Source organism: Opisthocomus hoazin, chromosome 2 (genome assembly GCF_030867145.1).
Source record: "Opisthocomus hoazin isolate bOpiHoa1 chromosome 2, bOpiHoa1.hap1, whole genome shotgun sequence".
Taxonomy (NCBI): Eukaryota; Metazoa; Chordata; class Aves; order Opisthocomiformes; family Opisthocomidae; genus Opisthocomus; species Opisthocomus hoazin.
In genome coordinates this window covers 118896070-118913829 of record NC_134415.1, presented here as the reverse complement: position 1 = coordinate 118913829, position 17760 = coordinate 118896070, and the positions used below count along the sequence as shown (strand labels likewise).

Sequence of the window (17760 nt, the reverse complement as noted above, 5' to 3'; positions counted from 1 at the left end):
ATTGGTCACCTTCAGCAGTGGGCAGGACAAGGAGATCTAAAAGCAGAGCCTGTAAGCCATCTTGGTTTACTCGCTATTCTCTTGCTAGGCAATCGAGGCCAGGAGGGTAGGATGGGTTTTTGACAAATATTCCATATTCACTGAAGTGCCAGCACTGACCAGCTTCAGTGGGGATCCTCTTAACCTACAAATCAGTTTGACTGAGGGTGAAATAAAGTTCTCTGCTTTTGGTCTGCATTTCAGATACAGAAGGGTTGTGTGGGTTGGAAGTGCTTCTTTTAGCACTGTCTTGTTATCTCTTCATAAAAATTAATTACTGAGATATTGCTATACTTGATTTTGTATTGGTAAAGGCTTTGTATCTATTCTTTTCATATTTAATCTTGTCTTATGAGTACTAATGTCTTACCTGCACAGCAGTTTCTATGGTTTTTCTAATGCACACTTGGTGAGGAATGAGGTAGATACCTTGCCCCATTAGGGTTTGTTTTTTTTTTTTAAACAAATGACAGATGTTTTTCTAAGAAAAGAACGATGATTCTACCTTTGCATCCCACCATGCACCTGAAATATTTAATTCATCCACAAACAGATTGTAATGGGTCCAACTCCCCCCCCCCTTTTTTTTATGAAGTCTGAAGCCCCATCCAAAATATGGAATAGACCGTCTGTAAAGATGAAAGAGAGCACTTATTCATGGAATGGATGAATTATCATATCCTAGTTATTTCTGATGGAGCTAGTGGAATTACATTTTGCTCCAGAGCTAAAATTTTTGCTTTCTAATTGAAAATTTGCTGGTAGAATCTGTATATGGAATAGTCAAGCCTGGTCTGATTCTTGAATTAGTTTGATAGAGGGTTCATTTAGCTGTCAGGTTTAGGCTTCACATTAGGAATATTTGGGCGAAGGGAGGTGAAAGTGTTTCCTATTTTGTCCTATTAAAGACCTCATACTCTGAATGCTAATTATGAGTACTCTAAAAACTCAGACTTGAAATGCAGTAAGTCCAGTGATTATGGTAACTGATCATTGAGAGGGCTTGCATTCAATGTGGATTAGTCAGTGGCTATAGTTTTATTTACAAGTGGGCTCAAATTCCTTAAGCGCGTGCTGGTTCTCTGGTGGGATGGGGATAAGAGGTGGGCACTGCCAAGCAGTGATGCCACACCGTGATTCAGGAATGGCACTTTTTTTACTCAGAACAGAAAAACAAGTTTTGGTACTGTTGGAACAGAAAACTAATTTTAAAAGGCAAATTTGTCATGAAGAAGTCTGTATTCCTTTTAATTGTTGTTGTTGCTATTGTTATTTACTGTTGTTGACAGCAGGGTGAAATCCTTTTCGAAGTGATCGATTTACGGGTATTTTAGCTGACCATTTTTGGAAATATCTTCATGTAAAATCCCTTTTGAAACATGGCCATGGTCTTATCAGAACATTTCTTTGCATAGCACATGTTTCATAAGCAAGATGCATGTCTATATAAAAAAAGCCTGAATCATCCTCCCTACTTTTATTTTTAAGCTAAACACTTTCAGCATAAATATAAACCGCTTCTGCAAATGCAAGCTAAGCCTGTTGCTCTGTAGCCTTTGCAGGCTTCTTTTGCTCCCTTCCCTCTTTTTACCTCTTCCACCCACCTACCTTCCTCCTCTTCCTACTTCCCCAGGTGCTGGGATGCTGCAGGAAGCTCAGTGGGCTTCAAATATTCAACCTTCTCCCAACTTCCAAAAGATGAATGGGGAAAAATTGAAAAAGACCAACAATAAAGGGTGTTACTACAGGCCATTTTTAAATCCCAAAGTGCTGAGCAGTCTATAGTGTTTACATTTCCATTAGGGGCTAATATTTTTTAAAGCAAATAAATTGTAAAAAGTGACATAGAAGTACCTTGTTAACCATCCCATGCTTCAGGTGACCTGAATGTGCAACTTTTACACTCATGAACTGTACTAATAAGTTGCTTATTCTCTTTTGTGTGATAATATTCACTGAAAATGTTAATTTAATTAACTTTTAAGATTCAGATACTGCTTTATAGATGACTTTTACCTTCCTCCTACTCTATTGTTCCATGGTAGGTAACTGTTCAGCAAGATTACCACTTGCTTCATTGAACTCAGAAGCATCCATTGGTTTGTTTCTTTACCACAAGGTGACAGATCCCTTACGGTGTGTACCTGAGGTTTCTTGCAGCTTGGGGAAAGAATCTGTCAGTAATACTGTAAACTTCATGTGACTGATAGGCCAGTTCAACAGCTGTGTCCCAGCTAGGATTTTCCTGTTTGGGAGAGTTTTTCCCTTTGGTGCTACTTTTCCCTCGCTTTCTGAAGGATAGTGGAATTTTTTAATTACGTGAAGTATTTTGGGTATAAAACACAGATGAGTAAGCCCAGCATATTTTTACTTTCACTTGTTCTGTTTTTTAAACCAGATTAGGGAAAACATCCAGAAAAAAAGGAAAGTCAAATCAATATTGTTTCATGTGCTCAGTCTCATGGGACTCATGGTGGTACAGGAATATTGGAAAGATTTTAAATATTGGTCGCTTCAGAGCTATGGACATGTAAATTTCAGCCATTTGTGTCTCGCTGGTGCAAAGTCCATAGATGATTTGGCACATTTAAACAAATTATCCTAACCTGAAATGTCACAGAGAAAGGTTCTGAGAATGCCTGCGCTTTCCATACTCTCCAAGCTGAACCGGTTCATTTGTTTCTGCTGGGAGGTGGGTAAATTAATCCCATACTGGTATATGGGTGGAAGACTGTGTCTCATTTCTTAAGGAGAGTGAGAAGACTAAATAGAAAATGTATTTTTAATATGTCTTGTTTATTAATGTAGAAATGTATACAGTAGCTCTTCGTAATTGGTAATTTTTGAACTGAAGGTATCGCATTGCTTTTTATTCAAACATGTAGTCCTTAAGTCCTAAGATTTACCTTCAGAGTATTTTTTGTCTTCCATAAAAGCTGAAATTCTATCTTTACAAGCTAATACAAGTTTAAGAAAAAAAAAATAGCGTCTCAGTAGAAATCTTCTGAGACAGTGTGATTGTTTCTACAAACACTGACTGCAGTTCCATATATAGGTCATCCAGTCTTTAGTCAGTGCCGGGCATCTTTGTTTTGGAGTAAATGAAGGCAGAAGATCTCTACCTTGTCTAACATGTTGATGTTCTAGGGATAACATCACTCCCTCGTATGTCACTGCTGTGCAAATCCCATCGGATGGGATTTGAATGGGAAAATTGATCTACTTCCAAATATCATTTCTGTGAACAATAAAGGTCTATAGTTCGCTCCCAGCCTGAAAAATGATCATTGACAGAGCTGGATTTATTTTAGTAGCAGGAATGATCTCTGACATACATAAGAAAAATGTTTATTTTCAACAGTACTGTCTCTGTTTTTTACAAAAGGAGAAATAAATTACCCTGGTTAAGGCAGCCTGAAAGAAAGTCAAAGTGGCATAATATCCCACTCCTCTGTCCACTGAAAGGCCTGATTTTATCCCCAAGCTGCAAGAAAAGCAAACAATTCTTTGTAATTGAGCTGTGGAGCTCATGAAAGAGAGGGACATTTTTACCAAACGACTGATGCATTATCCCATTTTCTAATAACATTGCTTTATGGTACTGCTTCACTTCAAAATAATGTGTTTTGAGAAGAGGCGTTATGAGCCAGAGCGTACAAAAACTGTACTGTTTTTCCTTCCTTGCTATTGAAATAGGAAATTGGACGTTAGCAGAATGGCAGTGCAGTGTAATTGTATAAAAAAAAACCATCAGAATGGAGTTACGCATAGTCAAACTGGATATAATGCTCCTAAGTACAACAGAGTAATCTTGCCATTTGTATTGCAGCTACCTTTTGACCGTGTGCATTTTGCTTTTCTGTTTCTTAGATGCACAGCCCACAGATGGAGAAAGGGAGGTATGGAATCAGATCAGTGCAGTTTTACAGGACTCGGAAAGTATGCTTGCAGACCTTCAAGCTTACAAAGGAGCTGGACAAGAAATCAGAGATGTATGTTTGTTAAAGTTAATGACAGTTCTTTGGAAGCAAAATCAACTAAAACTCAATGTGTTCCTTGCTTCTGTTCTGCATCCAAGCACATTCTATGAAATGATGTGAAAATCTTTGTTAAAATTGTGTTTAGAAAATACGTTGCAGATTATGTGTGACGTTGACTATAAAGCCCTAATATGAAATCATGAAATGATGACTCTTGGAACTTCTTTTAGGTTTACTGTTAGTAATTATTTTTCACTTTAAGAAACACCATTTCATATACCTCATTTCATGTATCTCATGGTAGAAGTCAAAGTTAAGAACATCGGTGAAATAATACTCAGATGTCGGAGATACACTACAAAAAAAGTTGAAAATAATTTTTCTTCTGTGTAAGTGAAATAATGAAGCACAGTAAGTTATAACCTTGCATCCACTTTAGAGGGGCCTGGTCCCAAGGTATGATTCTGAACTGTAACATAAAATTTTTCTCACCTGACCAAACCTTTTTCTGCATCAGCTTTGCAGTTACAGCATGAGCTGTTGGTTGTTTAAGAACCTGAATATGTTGAAGATTTCAGAAGCGTCAAAACCTTAAAATAAAGGTTATTTCTGCAACCAGTAGTCACACAAAAGGTCTTACCTGATGCTTCTACAATAGTTTTGCTCCTCAAAGAATATGTCAAAACATGTTCCTGTACGTCAGTGGTGCATTAGAATGAATAATTTTAAATCACTATGTTACAGATGGAGAAAGAAGGTGGAAAACATGGTATTTTTTGGACTTCCTAGTTTCCTGTTGCTGTGCAATGTAATCTCTCATAATTGTTCAATGTTTTACAATACTTACTTTTTGAAATAATGTAGTAGAAAAAATCCAAACCACCTTTTGCTTGTTATTCATATATCACAGTTCTTTACAGTAATGTTTTCATTTCAGGCAATACAGAATCCCAATGATATCCAGTTGCAAGAAAAAGCATGGAATTCAGTATGTCCTCTGGTTGTAAGGCTGAAGCGCTTTTACGAGTTTTCACTCAGATTAGGTGAGCCCTGTTTTAGTACATCTGTTTATTAGGCTATTTTATGTGTGAAGAAATAGGAAGTTTCTTTTTCCACAGACTTTTAAAGGGTTATTATTGTTTCCATTTGATATCAACAGATATTTAACTTCAGTTACATTTATCAAGGCATATTTTTATTCTTAATTTAATTTCAAAATTATCAGTTTGTTAGTTTGCTACTTAAAACAATTCTATATTATCTAAATAGAGTTACAAGCAAAGGAGGTGATAAAACTGTGTAAAAGTTTCTCTCTGATACCTGCCACTCTTCTGCACTTCAGTGGTCCATATTGTACTAACGCAGTTTATTTTTTGTAATTTGGATCCTTCAGAGTTTAAAAAGAAATGTAAAACAATAATATTTTGAGACTTTAAAAACAGGGAAAACGGGGAGAAGGGTATCAATAAATTCTTTCACAGGGTGAAAATCCAAACTTGGACATGTCTTACACTGACTCTATCAGCCCTAGAAACCTAAAAAATGATGTAATTACTCCTTGCATTAGGACTCTGGAAGAGAACCAGTGTGCAAAAACGTGTGTATGAAGTGGGAGAGCTCCCAGTGCAAGGGAATTCTTCTACACCCTCCTGCTTACAAAGTCTTTCACGTTTTGAGTTATGCTAGTAATTATAGCCACGGGAGCTAAATTACATTGCTATCAGTGCCCAAGAGAACACTTTTAGTAGCAGAGATGCCAGAATAATCTCTATACTGAGCTGGTGGCTAATTGGGGAAGATGAAAGACTTGAATATCTGAATGCAAGAAAAGTGCTTTCCTCTAGTATTTTCGATAGGGAACCCAGATAAAGGGTGGTAAAAAGGGAAAAGAGCTCAGTAATACAAAATGGAGAGAAAATGGTGGAGAGCTGGAAGAGGCAGGTGTCTTTGACTAATGTTTCTCACCTTACAATAGCAAGAAAAAGCATTTCTGTTAGGGCTTTTCATGTTCGGAGTGTTCCTTCCCTTCAAACCAACTATATTTAGATACTTACCCAAAACTTTGTCATGATGTGGACTGAATAGAATTTGTGCTTCTGATTTTTATTCAGAGAAAGCCCTGCAGAGCTTATTGGAGTCATTGACGTGCCCACCTTATACCCCAACTCAGCACCTGGAACGGGAACAGGCTCTAGCGAAAGAGTTTGCAGAAATCTTACATTTTACTCTTCGTTTTGATGAGCTTAAGGTTAATAAAGTCTTTTAATACATGCTGATATTTTCCTTATATTTTGAACCAAAGCTGATTATTTCCTCTTTGCCTTTCTCAAAGATGAGAAACCCAGCAATTCAGAATGACTTCAGTTATTATAGGCGGACAATAAGTCGCAACAGAATAAACAACATGCATGTAAGTAAATAAAATCTGGTCTGCTGTTCACATTGAGGTAGTTGTCACTGTGCATTTATACCATTTGTGGTAATGGTTTTTCTTTTGATTCGCTAGCAGTCACGTTCTCTCCTTCACACCAAGAGTTAATCAGCAGTCCGCATGAAGTGATTAGGGCGGAACTATTCATGCAACAATCTGCTTGCTGACATGAGCATGCACTGTATCTTTATCTTGCTGCCAGCAAGATTTTAAAGAGTTTTTATTGACTATCTTTTCTCATGTTTTCACCAGCTAGACATTGAGAATGAAGTAAACAATGAAATGGCCAATAGGATGTCCCTGTTTTATGCAGAAGCCACACCAATGCTGAAAACACTCAGTAATGCAACTATGCATTTTGTATCAGAAGTAGGTAATGGGGGGATGAAAGGGTAATGGGGGACATACTCTTCATTTTAATTTTACGAGATGGTTTACTGAACATTGGCTGGTTTTAACCCTTCTAGAACAAGACGTTACCAATTGAAAATACAACGGACTGTCTAAGTACTATGGCTAGTGTATGTAAAGTCATGTTGGAAACACCGTAAGTTTTGCCTTTAACCTTGTTTTTCTTCTGTGAGAGAATTTGTATTGTATTTTAAGTAGCCACCTGGGATAAACACAGTTTTTTTCCAAATGAATGCCTATATGTTTGCCTTAAGTTGTTAACCCTTTTGTATACAAAGCATGACGTGGTATTTAGAAATCCTTGCTTTCTATTTTAACCACCTTATAATATTCTCTATGAATCAGCATAGAGTTTTGTTAGGGAGAGCTTACACGGTCAGCCTGTGTTTCAGCAAAAGGCTAAAATGTAAGCGTAATCTTACGCTTTCACAGGCTTCAGTGTCTGCATCTTGTCTAACCAGGGCCATAGGCCAGTGACTGTCTCTTGCTTGCCCGTGCTGCTCAGTTATTAGCACACTTAGGGGCAAGATTTTGGCTTTTCCAAGTAATGTTTTCACAAATGATACACAGGAATTATTTTGAGGATCATTGGCGTAGATCTTTTTGGATGTAGCCATCTTACTCTAGATATGAGAAACTTCAGCTGTATGGAAACTGTACAGTTGTTTTCTTAACTGCTAGTGTAGGTATAGCCAGCGGGGTTGCTGTTGTTCAGCTATGGATTTAGTCGAGTATTTTTTAGGTTAGATGTCTCTTTGAGTGGAAGCACATACAAGAGAGAGTCAAGGTGGTATTTCTGTCTTTGAATTGGTTGTTCGTGGTGCCATGGAAAGTGTAGAATTCCTGAGTTTATTATTTTTGTTTATGAAAATCCTGGAGAAGTGTATGTGGGTGATGGGACTCATCTCACAGTCCTGGGACATCTTAGAAGTAGTCATTGAAACTAACCTTATGTGTCAGCTGATTTTTTGGCAAAAGTAGAGAAAGGTTGTGAGTTACCTACCAGACGATTATCTGATATTTGGTTCTAATTGTGGGATAATCAAGCATTTTGACATCAAAATATCTGTAGCCTTTAAATCTGTTCATGTTATGGTGCTGTGTTATTTAAACAGAAGAATAAAAGTTGAAGTTACTGTGAAACTGAGAGGTAATGTAGTATAGATTTTAGTATTTTTAATGGTGTGTTTAAGTTAAAAAATGAAGTTTTATACTGAAAACCAGTGAATGACAGTAGACAAATCTATTTATTATCTACTCAAAATAATATTTGTTAGAAAAATTGTGATGATTTCTGTTTTTCAGGATTTCTGTTTTTCTTTATTATAGTTAATTTTTCATTTCCTGATGATGGTTTCAGGGATTAGAGCTGGTAGGGACTGTCTTAACTGTGTCATCCACATTCTTATTTTGTGATTGGAAAGTCAAAGAAAAACTCTTTGGAATGAGCTCTGTCCAGTCCTATCTAGTGGGCCTCCACAGTTTAGATGCTTAGTGAGCCTGGGTTGACAAGGAAAGAGAGAACCTGGTCTCACTGATAGACAGCGAGCAATGACTGTGACCCACCTAGATGAAGCCCTGAACTTACTAGCTGCTGAAATTAGTTCCCACCTAAGTGTTAACTGTTTCAAAGTAGGAATTTAAGCAAAAGTGGTAGCTTTCCTTTGAGGTCGCAATATTCTGATGTTCTAATTTCTAAGATTAAACAGAAGTACAATCAGTCTCCATCATATTTCCTGAATAATGGAAGTCTTCTGTGAAGTTATCGTCTTGGACATTTTGCTAAAGTGAGGATCTGGACTGTGAAGGGGTATTGGAAGGGGTTTACATATCTCTATTTGCTTTCTAACCTTCCTTCTAAATTGACAAGGACTTACGCAGTTCAAAGATCTTTAAAATCTTGCTAAGATCTATCTTCAACCTTAAACTGCAATGTTCAGATTTCATGTGCTCATAGTCTAGCTTGTAAAATTGTCCAGTAAAAAGTCAAGACAGTTTTGTTTCTTTTGTTCTGTTTTCCAGGGAGTACAGGAGTAGATTCACCAGTGAAGAGACCCTTATGTTCTGCATGCGAGTAATGGTGGGCGTTATTATACTGTATGATCATGTTCATCCTGTGGGAGCTTTCTCAAAGACGTCAAAGATTGATGTAAGAGTGGCTTTTCTGTAACACTCTAGGTTTGAGAATACTAGTCTGCAGACTTTTTTCCTCCCAAGCTTATGGCTTTGTACAGATCATTTTAATTACTTTTGAATGGCAAAATCTAGAATTTATTTTCACCTACGTACTTTAATATATCAGCTTGTTTGAAATTAACATAAGGATCAGTCTGTTTTTCTTTGTATTTTTTTCTAGACACAGATACTCATTTGTCTTTGTTAGCTCTGCTTTCCTGCCAACTTTACGGTTACACCAAAATAATTTTGTGTTACACCTACACTGGAAGAAGTTCAATGGTCATAATTTTTTATTAATCATTTAATTTATTTAGGCTAAAATGCTCGTCTTTGGCAGCAGTTCTGTTGTAAATAAGCAGATATTCAGCATTGTTTCTGCTTTGTCCGAGATCTAAAGTAGCAGAACTGAGATGTTATTGTAGTGATGTTGATAATGAGCCTTCAGTTTAGCTTTGGCATGACCAATCACAGGGAAATCAACATTAGTTTTTCATCTGACGTATTGCAAACGCACACAAAAAAGTAATATTATTTGGCCTACATGTTTTTACAAACCTAAATCTCATGCACCACGTCTTTCAGAAGAAATAAACCGTAATTCATGGGAAAAAAAAAAAAAAGATGGTCTTTCCCTTTACAAAGAACCTACTTCAAAAGAGGAAAAAAAATAACTATATATTACTGTGCTTCATGACACTAAGTCTTCATTAGCATTTTTCATCTGCAGATATCTGCAGATACCAGTATTTTAGCACAGCTCCTCTTAGACTCTGTTTTACAGAGGGAAAGTTATGTCGCAAAGAGGTGAATTGATTTGCTCAGCGTTATGCAGCAGATAGAGCCTGGGAACTGAATGCAGATTTCCTGACTTTTAATTCAGTCTCTTGCCTACAGAGACTGCACAAGTAAAATTTTGATAGGACCAAATATACAGCACTTGTGCTTTGTTTCTCTCATTTATTGTAAAGCCCTGTAATGTTACAGGATAGTTAGATAGATGTAAATGGGAGATAGGAGATGTGTGCCTTACTTCTTAAAAGTGAGTATGTGGTCCCAAATTTTAGTTTGCTTAATTACTTTAGTGATTTTTCTCTAACAAAAAAAAATCTTAGAATATTTCAGATGAGTTTGTTTTACTGCAAAAAACAATTATTTTCTCCAAGCTAGTCACTTCTTGGGAGCCATTTCGAAGAATTTCAGGGACAGTGGAACAAATTACCCTTTCCTTTCTGTTTCAAGACTGGAGACGTTATTTCAAGCTGTTCATTATAAGCTCCTAGCTTAGACGTCCTAACAGCTTTTCTTCCTTGACTGTTTTATGGATTCTGATTCTAATAAAAATGGAAAAGAATGGTTTAAATTTTTATCTCCTTTGAGTTTGTCTGATCCGATGAGCCATGTAAGCCTGTACTGAGTGAGGTGGATATAGTCTTGAGTTTCTCTAGTTCAGGAGAACTGTCTAACTTAAAAATACATGCTGCTACCTGGAGAATTTCATCTGATCAACTATTTGCATAGCTAGTTTTATCTTCCAGGTAGAAGTGAGCCAACTGAGCAGTGATCAGTGATTTTTAGGCTGGTCATTGCACAGGAGACCGAGTCACATTCTCCAAATAATTTTTAATGGCAAATACATGGACTGACTTCAGTTAAGTATTTAATCGTCCACTGCTCATAATAAGGCAGAGTTGCTCCTTAGTGACATAGATAATACTGGCATGTAGATTTAGCACTGTGATGTGGCTTGAGAAGGTTCAAGTCTTGACTCTGCCATGTCTTTATCTGTTACTTTAAATAAAATGGAATTCATTTAGACTAATTTCTGGATAGCTATTAGATGTCTTCGTAGCAATGGGAAGAAATAGGTACTTCTGGAGCACGATTCACTACAACAGTATATTCTGAATAGGTTAGAGGAATTTCTTATTTCTCTCTATTGACTAGAAAGGGAGTCTGTATAGTGAGTCAAATGAGTTCTACCTCTGCTTTCTCTGCTTCATTTCCTCTTTTGTAAATTTGGAGAGAGTTTCAGCCTGTTTTTTACAGTTTTCACGAAGATGTTCATAAAGTGTGGTGTTTAAAATCAACATAGTGGACTCAAATTGTCTCAAATTAAGTTTGTAACCACTAGTTATGAAACAAATCAGAAGTTATGACCAGTTATGTCTACAGCTAAAAACTAAATACTGAAAATTACTTCCTTGTGTGCAAGCATAAAAATAAAAGTAAAGTTGAAACATAGATTGTTCTGAGTTGCTAACAGCAGTGACGTGAAACTCTCTTCCAAAATATCTTTTTTTGGCTTATATCAGCTGTTCTTGATATTTTTTTTAAGTTGGAATTGGAAAAATCACATCCAAGTTAAAATATATACACTTGATATATAATTTACTGTCTACAAACGCTTATTAAAGTAGATGTTGTTTTCTCGAAAGTTAGGTTTTTAACTTAAGATAATTTTTAGTAAGTTATAATGCTTTTATTGTGTCATATAAAGCAGCATTAACACTCAGCAGGAAAAAAACTCTGCCTGTCTTTGTTGAAATTTTTCCTTGCTTTCAGCTAGTGCAATTCATATATTATTGTTCAATAGTGGCATGCTTCTGTTCCCAGATGAAGGGATGCATAAAAGTTTTAAAGGAACAACCACCTGACACTGTGGAAGGACTTCTGAACGCTCTCAGGTATGTGTGGAAAAATTGTTTGATTCAGCCTTAAGAAATTCCTCTTTTTTTTTTCTCCCAGTCTCTTTATATTTAAGACTTTTCACCTTAGAAGCTTGATTTATTAAAAAAATTGTCCTTTCAGGTTTGCCCTCATCACCTGGGGTTTTATTAAGTAATACTTGTTTCTTTCAATTCCATTTCACTTCGATAAGCAATGGCTATTAATATTGGAAGTCATGATGTCCTTCTTCAGGCATACTTAAGGTTCATTTATTTTATCACCTAAATCTTAGCCATGTAAAAGGTAAACAATCCATCAAAGGTAAACAATATCTCTAAACTAAGATTTGCTATATAAAATACTCCAGCAACTAGAACATTTTAGAAGTGAAAAGTAGAATTTCTATTTTTCAGACCCTTGATACGTCTCTTCTCTATTTACCTGTGGTTTAATGAGACTTTAAAAAAAAAAAAAAAGCCAAATTATACAACTTCAAGAAAACAGAAACCTGAATCCCAGTCCTGTAGCTAAGTGTTTAAGGTGCTGTCTTGTAAAGCAAACCACAGTGGTCTGACACTTCTCTGAAGCTGAGGAGGGAGTCTTAGTATCAAGTTTTTCAGAGTTGTGCTGAATTCTCTTAACTGTTGAATGCTTGGATGGAGTGAGAACTGCAGTCATAACCACCTCCACATTTCCTTGTCATGTATTTTGAATTAATATTGATGTGGAGTTAAAAGCTACAGATATCAGATGTGTTTTGAGTTTCTGTGATGATTGATTTCCCTATGAACATCGGCAGTGGAGAATGTTTGGTCTTAAATGGAAAAAAATGCACTAAAACTCTTCAGTCCTCCAAAGATATTCCTAAAAGTGTAACTCGCCACCAACAAACTCTACTGGTTACAAAATCAAAAAAATAGAAAACCCTATATGTGATGGTTCACTGTAAGAAGTAAAGGCACAAGATGTTGAAGAAAGCTGCTTAAAATTAGACATATGCCAAAATTCAATCTAGATTCCGAAGTCCTTTTAATATTTATCCTATTTCTTAAGTCTTTCCATGTTTTTCACTTCTTTTGAGGCTTTTAACTGGAAAAAAACAGATAATTTCGACCCAAAATTATGACAATGTCATAGATGGATGGCAAACAATATTTAGCCAGGATTTAGCCACAATTCTCTACCTATTAACAGCAAATAATTTATTGCAAGGGGTATTTAGAAGATAAAGAGCATCAGACTATTAACAGTTAATTTCCAGTGATCAATGACAAGAGGAACATGTAAGTTCCTCCTTTGTGTAATTGAACTGCACTGATTCCAAAAACAGGCACTGAAGTTTTCAGACTTTTCTAATCCCTCTTTGTTTTATAAAATACTGTTTTAACTTGTAATTTCTAGGTTCACTACAAAACACCTGAATGATGAATCTACTTCAAAACAAATTCGAGCTATGCTGCAGTAGTATCCTGAGACAAGTAGGTGTTTGTATTGATCACAGAAGATGTGTATGTTTACATAATTTAATACAGTTTGATGTTAATACTTGTGCGTATTTACATAACCATTTTCTTCACATTGCTAAAATACATGAATTTGTTCATAACCTGACTGACTTTACAGTGCAGCCTAAGTTTTTATGGTAGCCTTTATCTTTTGACTATCTTAAAATACTTTTTTACTTAGATACTTCAGCTACAAGAGTTTATCTGTGCATTTTAATCCTTAAACACCTTCTCTATCAGAGAAGTAATTAGTAGTGAAGACGAAATGGAAATCAAATAAACTGAAATGTCAAAGATACCATAGAAGATGAACTTTAAAGAAGGAGAAAGTTAATATAAGAGAAAATAAAATTCATTAGATATGTTTAAAGAACATGTACACAGTTTTTTAGTTAGTTAGCTTTAGGACTTCATCAAACTCGTATGAAGAAAAGAATACCTGAATGGTCATCACTCTCTTAAAGTATGTTGTCTTTCCTGTAAGAAGTGGAGATCCACCTAATTTTAAGGATTTTGTGCTGACATCCAAAACACATATTGCAGAAAGGTCATTTTACTTCTTTTATTAAATATAAATTGTAGCTTTCAACCATTGAGGAAATTAATATCCTGCTTCAGATTCAATATAAATAAACAGAAAATGCGTTTTAAGACCATTGCTAAAATTTGAAAATTCTGTATAATTTTATTAGATTTAGAAAGCAAAAGGAAAATGCTAATGCCTTGACTTAACTAGAAGAGGTTTGTCAGTGTAAATATATCATGGTGAACATTATCTCCCAGACAGCTCTACCTGGTGAGTAATTTTTTTACTGATACAAACTGGTATAAAGCCAAATACTCTTCTGTAGCAGCAAACTTCCCTAGTGTCAAATTGGCCTCATCAGAGTAGGGATAATATAAATAAGTTTTAAGAGCTGAGCTGTTCTTAGGCACTCCATCTATAAAGTTCCTTGATAGTATTATTCATTAGATGATGCAGAGTCAACACAGCAATATATATCAGCTGACTGCTCTTGGTTTTTGAGATGTGATTGATGCTTCAAGGAGCTGAGTTCCTTGCTGAGTTGTTTGTTCTTACTTTCTAGTAATTCTTCCAGTTAATGGAATAGAAATACTTCGCCAAAAGCAGCGAAGTCCTCATATTCTGTGAAGTGTGTCCTCTGAGTGGTCTGAAGTTGCTGTACATTTTCTTGCAGAGGTCACGTTCTGAAAATGTGTTCGACTGTGTACTTTGCTTGCATGTATGTGTGAAAACTCCAGTGCTTGCGCACAGATTTGAATTTGTATTTGCTTATTCCTGTGTACGTAAATCAGGGTTTGTGTGCTCTCACTGGAATTTTCATGCATATCACTTCGGAAAACATTACCTTAAGGCTTTGGAGATGCATTTGGTCTGCTGAAAATTGGCTGCGCTGTGACAAATTGAGTCCTTGAATTCAATCTTTAAACAGCACTAACACCATAAGTTCATTGGGGTAGGGATTGCCTTGGAGTTTATTTCTGAGCAGAATAACCACAATGAGGTTTCTCAAGCCTGATCAGAACCCGTAGGCATCGATGTCACGTGTGTTGTGATGCTGGACAGACGGAGACTCCAGCGTTCATGTCACACATTGGCAGCTGTAGCAGCAGATAGCTATGTTGTTGTCAGGAACAGAATTAGAAATCACGCTAGTTTTTTTCTTTTTCTGGAAGCAATGATCACACTGCTTTTTCACAGTAGTAAATCCACTGTTTACAAACTCCATTTTTAATGGGGGGACATTTGCAAATGTATATTAGGGGAAATCCTGCTGTGTTCATAGTCACTTCCAGTTAGGTAAATCTAGGTGGATGACAGGTTGTTCTGTTGAGCTGTGGTAACAAGTTAGTACATGCTTTACGTGTGATTATTTGTCAAACAATGAAGTCTTATCTTGAAGTAGCCCAGAGGAAAGCTATTTGTCACTTGTATAATAAAAATGTAAACCTTAAAGCATTCTGCAAGTTGTCATGTGCTGTTTGCCGAAGTCACTGAATTTTGTTGCCTGCTATGATGTTTTTGTACAGAAGTTTGTTTGAAATAATAAAAAGTTTGGTACAGTAAGCATTGGGACTGTCTGTATTTAGAGACAACATAAACAGGTTGAAAAGTATCTCATTTCGAGTTTTGGATATGAGATACAAGAGGCTTATCTTTATGTATCCAGTTTATAGTTTATGTAAAAAGCATTTTTAATGTTTCACTTGTATGTCACAACAATATAACCTCACATCACTTAAACAATTTCTACAGTTTTCTGGTGATTCTTGGCACTTGACTGTCATCTTGACCAGGGGAAATTGTTGATCCGCTTTACGGAGTAGAGGGCATGAATCCCTACTATGACTTTTATTTCTTCACGTTAGTCATCCTAGGCTGTGGTGGCCATCGCAGGTTGCATTAGTAATCAATAAGGTCAACAGAGGATGATTCATTTAATCTTAAGATAAGTGCAAATGAATTGCTCTTGGAAGAATTGCTTTATAGACAAATGGTCAAAGTTATTGATCTCCATTTTGTCAGTGTTTCTTCCTATTTTGACTCATCATTATGTAAGAATACATGTTTGTAGTATGATAAATATTTAAGCCTCATAATGACAGCATTTTGGAATGTGCATAAATGAGTGTGACTAGTTTGGGTCAGAACAGCCCTAAAAAATTTCCTTGTTTTATGGTGGAAGAAAGTATTATTTTAGAGTGGTATGAATTTGAAAGACTAGAATTTGGTGCTGCAAACAAATGAATGGCTTTGAAACATAATTTATGACTTCTAAGCTTTCTGCTGCTACTAAGTGGCTGTCACAAAGGATAGTTACCAAGATTATATTTACTGGTACGTGACAGACCACATCACTCAGATTAATTATCTAATGTTTTCCAAGTCTACTAAAATTTACAAAGCAACAAAAGGTCTTCTCTGTGTTGCATTCTGTGTTGTATTTCAGCTGACTGTAAAGTGGAAGGAAGACATAAGTAATATATAAGATGCCTTGCGTTCTTACATTTACTCTGTATTAAGAAAAGTAGGACATAAATTCTTCGTACGAAATGATCTCTCTTCCCCCTCCACCATTTACTTTTTGAGAAGTTTAATGGAATCAATATATGCCTACAAAAATACAGTGCCACTTCGGTGGATGCACATTTCGGAAATGCTGCCTCATTTCTTCATGCCACATCTGGTTTTGGCCAAAACCAGTGTAGATTCTTGTCTGTCCAATTCTCAGTCTGTCAAGGTCTCTGAATGGCAGCACAACCATCTGGTGTATCACAGCTCCTCCCAGGTTTGTATCATCTGCAAAATTCCTGAGGGTGCGCTCTGTCCCACCGTCTGGGTCATTAATGAAGATGTTGAACAGTATTGGTCCCAGTATCAGCCACTGGGGTACAGCACCACTGACTGGACTGGAGATAGATTTTGTGCTGCTAATCCCAACCCCTTCGAGTCTGGCAGTTCAGCCAGTTCTCAGTATGCCTCGCTGTCTGTTTATCACATCCATATTCCAGCAGTTTGTCTGTGGGGATGTTATGGGAGGCGGTGTCAAAAGCCTTGCTAAAGTCAAGACAAACAATTCTTCAGTGACATCGGCCAGCGCTCTCGACATTTGTGGTGCATCCCATCAGGTCCCATAGGCTTGTGTATGTCCAGTTTGTTTAAATGTTCTCTAACCTGGTCCTTCTCCACCAAGACTAAGTCTTCCTTGCTTCAGACTTTCTGGTCTCAGGGGCCTGGGATTCCTGAAGGCAAATCCTACCATTAAAGACTAAGGCAAAGAAGGCACCGAGTTTCTTGGCCTTTTCTGTGTTCTGTGCCACCAGGTCCCATACCCCATTTGGCAGCAGGCACACCTTTTCTGTAGCTTTCCTGTTGCTGCTGATACACCTGTAGAAGCCCTTTCTGTTGGCCATCACATCCTTCACCAGATTTAACTTCAGAAGGGCTTTGGCTTTCTTGACCCCAACTGTACATGCTCAGACACTTGTCTTCATAATCTTCCTGGGTCTGTTGTCCCTGCTCCCTCCGCCTACATGCTGCCTGTTTATATTTGAGTTTAGTCACGAGCTCCATGTTCATCCATGAAGGCCTCCTGCCATCTTTACTTGGTTTTGTGCTTATCAGGAAGGACCGTTCCTGAGCTTGCAGGAGGTGATCCTTAAAAATGAGCCAGCTCTCCTGGGCTCCGGTTCTCTCCAGGGCTGTATCCCACGCAGTTCTTCCAACCAGACCCTGAACAACCCAAATTAAAATTCTCAAATTTTTCGTGTAAATCTTGTGGCTGTATAGTCAGGAATATACTTTTCAAATTGCATGTGTTCTAGGACTATTAAAAGTGCAAGATTCTATGAACATCAAACGTCAAGAAATATAAAATCTTGCATATCCAAAAGTTTGTTAATAGTTGCAAGTATTTGGAAGAGGTGGGCTTATTTTTTCTGTAAAAAGTAGGACACTAGTTGCTATTCTCTTACCTCAGATGAATTCTCTAATGCAAAATTACAGAATCTATTAATTCATACCGTG

General features: G+C 36.7%; 1 protein-coding gene across 8 annotated transcripts in view; it reads left to right on the top strand.

The window, feature by feature from the left end:
- CYRIA (CYFIP related Rac1 interactor A) overlaps positions 1-15300 on the top strand; it is a 58753-nt gene extending 43453 nt beyond the window's left edge. For 7 of the 8 annotated variants that reach the window (XM_075414870.1, XM_075414864.1, XM_075414868.1 and 4 more), the window contains 9 exons: positions 3910-4031; positions 4957-5062; positions 6131-6267; positions 6352-6429; positions 6703-6819; positions 6918-6997; positions 8884-9010; positions 11653-11723; positions 13108-15300. In XM_075414870.1, coding sequence (XP_075270985.1) covers positions 3981-4031; positions 4957-5062; positions 6131-6267; positions 6352-6429; positions 6703-6819; positions 6918-6997; positions 8884-9010; positions 11653-11723; positions 13108-13171 — 831 coding nt within the window. In that variant the 5' untranslated portion in view covers positions 3910-3980 and the 3' untranslated portion in view covers positions 13172-15300. Of the gene's footprint in view, positions 1-3909; positions 4032-4956; positions 5063-6130; positions 6268-6351; positions 6430-6702; positions 6820-6917; positions 6998-8883; positions 9011-11632; positions 11724-13107 lie in introns of those variants that run through there. The other variant, XM_075414869.1, reaches the window with a different exon arrangement.
- The last annotated feature ends 2460 nt before the right edge of the window (positions 15301-17760 follow it).